The 3,399-nt window shown below is 38.9% G+C and overlaps 1 protein-coding gene across 1 annotated transcript; it reads right to left on the bottom strand.

Moving 5' to 3' along the window:
* Positions 1–632: 632 nt before the first annotated feature.
* Positions 633–3,158, bottom strand: LOC143587443 (subtilisin-like protease SBT3). Its single transcript, XM_077068738.1, has 3 exons — positions 1,641–3,158; positions 1,384–1,545; positions 633–1,223 (listed from the first exon to the last, which is right to left on the bottom strand). Exons 1-3 carry the CDS (start codon positions 3,127–3,129, stop codon positions 691–693), a joined length of 2,184 nt encoding a protein of 727 aa, XP_076924853.1. The 5' UTR covers positions 3,130–3,158; the 3' UTR covers positions 633–690.
* Positions 3,159–3,399: the final 241 nt, after the last annotated feature.

The following is a 3,399-nucleotide window of genomic DNA, read 5'->3' as shown; positions in this document are numbered from 1 at the left end:
CTTTATTTGATTTGAACTTTTAAAAAATAATGATTCCGTTGAGCCTGTTTCTGTTTGAGCTTGTTTCTGTTTAATGTTTCTTGTTTAAACGAAAGAAAAAAAGGTTAACGATTTTTATTTGTTTTGGGCTATACACATTGTTGGGGAAGATTTGAACTTTTAAATTGGTTGGGCTTTAAACAAATATGGGTAATTTAATATTTTTTTAGGGGTAGCGAAATAACGAAACTAACCCAAAATGAAAAACATTTACACTACCGATGAAAAGATCCGCTATCCCTGATTATGAAGTACGTAGTTCCGCCCCTGTTTCACGTCGTACCAAACCATGAACACCCATAATTATTACGTGATTACCAAGGTCTGTGTTCAAACACTTGTTGCATCGCGCGGGGACACGTTTAGTTTAAGAAAAATATAACAAAAAATTCGTCTATATTAACGATGACTATTCATCTATCTCAATATAAACTAAGAAAATATATAAACAAAATTCGTTTATTTATAAATATAACTGGGAAAAAAAAAACGTGTTGACGCATGTATGAAAAAACACTCGCACGCATTGTTAGAAGAAAAACACGTTAATGTAAGTTAAATAGTTTACTTTTTGCATCACTTGAATTGGAAAGTAACTAACATCTTTTGTGTGTGCATCAAAAGCATCATCTTATAAACCATTTCCTGATCTTAGGGTGTCTTGCCAGCATACGCAATTGCAGATACGATAGGACTTCGAACCACATGACTTCCATTCACCTCGTGCCAACTTAGATACCCATAGTTACCAAAATATCGACCCTCGATCGGATTAGAACCATTTATATCAACATCAACGATGACCTCAAACTTGGACGTACTGTATCTACCTTCAAAAAATATCATAGAAGGCTTGACAACCACTCTCATGCCAATAATAGGAGTATACACCTCGGCTCTATATGAACAACTTGGCGTTCCCACGTTTGTTAACACTCTACCGAACTCATAACGGGTGGTATTTGTGTTATTTAACACAAGAATAAACGAAGGGTAGTTAAGATCAATGGTTGCGTTGGCACAATTAGTCTCTAATTTCTTCGAAATGATTTGGATTTTGTGTTGTGTGTAGTTCAATGCACAGAGATAATTGATGTAATCATGCGGTTGAATGTCGTATACCAAACCGGGATTCATGGCTTTGTTTGGATTAACATGTCCCGCACCGTAGTCCAAAGGAGTACCTTGTATTAGAGAGAATATATTGTTATATATGATTGTATATATATATATACACATTTTGATTAGGTTTTTTTTTATTATTATTTTAGTTGTACTCCTATAAATAAATAGTTGATCAACAATATACAATTCCTTACGGCAATTTCATTATTCAATCTATACCTTGTTTATGTGTGATCATGTCCATGATTACGTTTTCGGTGTTATCTAGAATATCGGCTGTTGTCATCATGGCAGATCGAATTGCAGCTGGACTCCAGTCACGATGGGTAGATTTCAGTAACGCAGCTACGCCTACCACATGTGGAGAAGCCATGGATGTACCTGTTAGAAGCAATTAGAGGCATTATTTAATTATTTTTTCTATGCAATTATCTTTCATGTATCTTTATATATATTTTGATTAATAATATATATACCTGAATCGAGCTTATAATCACTGAATAAATACTCATCTCCGATTTGCGCAGTTTCTCTATTCGGTGCCCATGCAGCCAAGATATCGACACCTGGAGCCAAAAGATCGGGTTTTAGGATCCATGGAGATCGAAGACTAGGTCCTCTTGATGAGAAGTATGCAACTTGTGGAGCTGGTTTAACACCCAATAAAGTTTCACCATACTTAACGCTTATAATCGCATTCTTTGTGTTAATTATATACTTTTTTAACAATTTTCCAACCTTGGGTTCCAGTACAACGAACGGCAAATAGAAGTCGTCTGGCTGGAGAAAGTAACCAAAGTCTGAACTGAAGATAGCGCCCGCAGCTCCGGTGGCATTGAGTTCATAAACTGATACTTCATCGTCAAATTCACAAAAAATGTACTTGCCTTTAACATCTTTGGGATCAAGGGAATTATAAGCACAAGTTTCTTTGCTTCGATTTCCATGTCCATAGTATATATGAACCTTCTCTACCAACAGATCTTTTGGGAAAACCGATTTCCCGATTAGGGTCCCATAGTTTGTATCACCTGGTGTAACATAAGCAGCAAAATCTCGGTCTACTGTTCCCGCACCAACAGTAGTGATCCACGGAGCACCATTTCTGATGCTGTACGCATGAGGACCAGAATTACCAGCCGAGCAAGATACAAAGATCCCTTTCTCCATAGCTGCAAATGCTCCGATTGCAATAGGGTTTTGGTAAAATGGTGTCTCAAGGAACGCTAACGATAAAGACATCAGGTCCACACCGTCTTCTATGGCTTGATCCATTCCGGCCAGTGTGTCAGTTGCTACAGCATGATATGAGTTCCCTGAGAACAACACTTTGTACATGGCTAACCGAGCCTTCGGTGCTATTCCAGTGGCTGTCCCATTGGCATACCCGAAGTAATTAGCAAACGGAACACGACTACCGGCTGCTGTTGAAGATGTATGTGTTCCATGCCCATAAAAATCTCTAGGGGAATCATAGTCATCTGTTGTTGATATGTTTTCCTTTCTATGTTTCATCCCCTTGCTAAACGAACGCGCACCGATAAGCTTTTTGTTACAAAAACTCTTGGCTTCGCAAGCTCCACGCCAACGAGAAGGTACACCCGACATTCCTTCGTCGTGAAAACTCTCACTTTCTGGCCAAATTCCGGTGTCGAATATGCCAATAATCATATCTTCACCAAAATCAGAAACTGGCCATAGTCCGGCATGTGTCTCTAGTCCCAAGAACTTTGGCGTGTGCGTCGTGTGAAGCTGGCCAAGAGTCTCCTCAAATGTTGCAAGATGGCCGGGCATCTGTTCAAGCTGCTTGAGCTGGGACTTGGTGAGGACTGCGCTGAATCCATCCATGACATGGTTATATGTGTAGAGATGCGTCGCGGGAACTTCATCGGATAGTGATGAGAGTAGGGAAGTGTACCAGTTGTGGTGATCAGAGAAGGGTGATGGCTTCACTGATTTGTCCATATGAATAATGTACGATTGATGATCATCTGAAGAAGATGATATGATTGTGGAATAGAGAATAAAGATGAAGAGAAGATTCATAGATTGTGGGATTTGTAGTATTTGGCTAGAATATGTTGTGAAATGAGAACAACGATATCTTAACAGATGTAGTTTGGATTGCCGAATGCATGCGCTATTTAAGGACATGATGATGTAATTGTGACCATTAATAAGGGTCAAGTCTAGCTTTATATGTATGGCCACTGTGAGTGATAATGGGTTTTGGGG

Source organism: Bidens hawaiensis, unplaced genomic scaffold, assembly GCF_021521415.1.
Source record: "Bidens hawaiensis isolate Kalapana, Puna unplaced genomic scaffold, B.hawaiensis_p1.1 tig00035506_1, whole genome shotgun sequence".
NCBI classification, from domain to species: domain Eukaryota; kingdom Viridiplantae; phylum Streptophyta; class Magnoliopsida; order Asterales; family Asteraceae; genus Bidens; species Bidens hawaiensis.
This window is presented reverse-complemented; position numbering and strand designations above follow the sequence as displayed.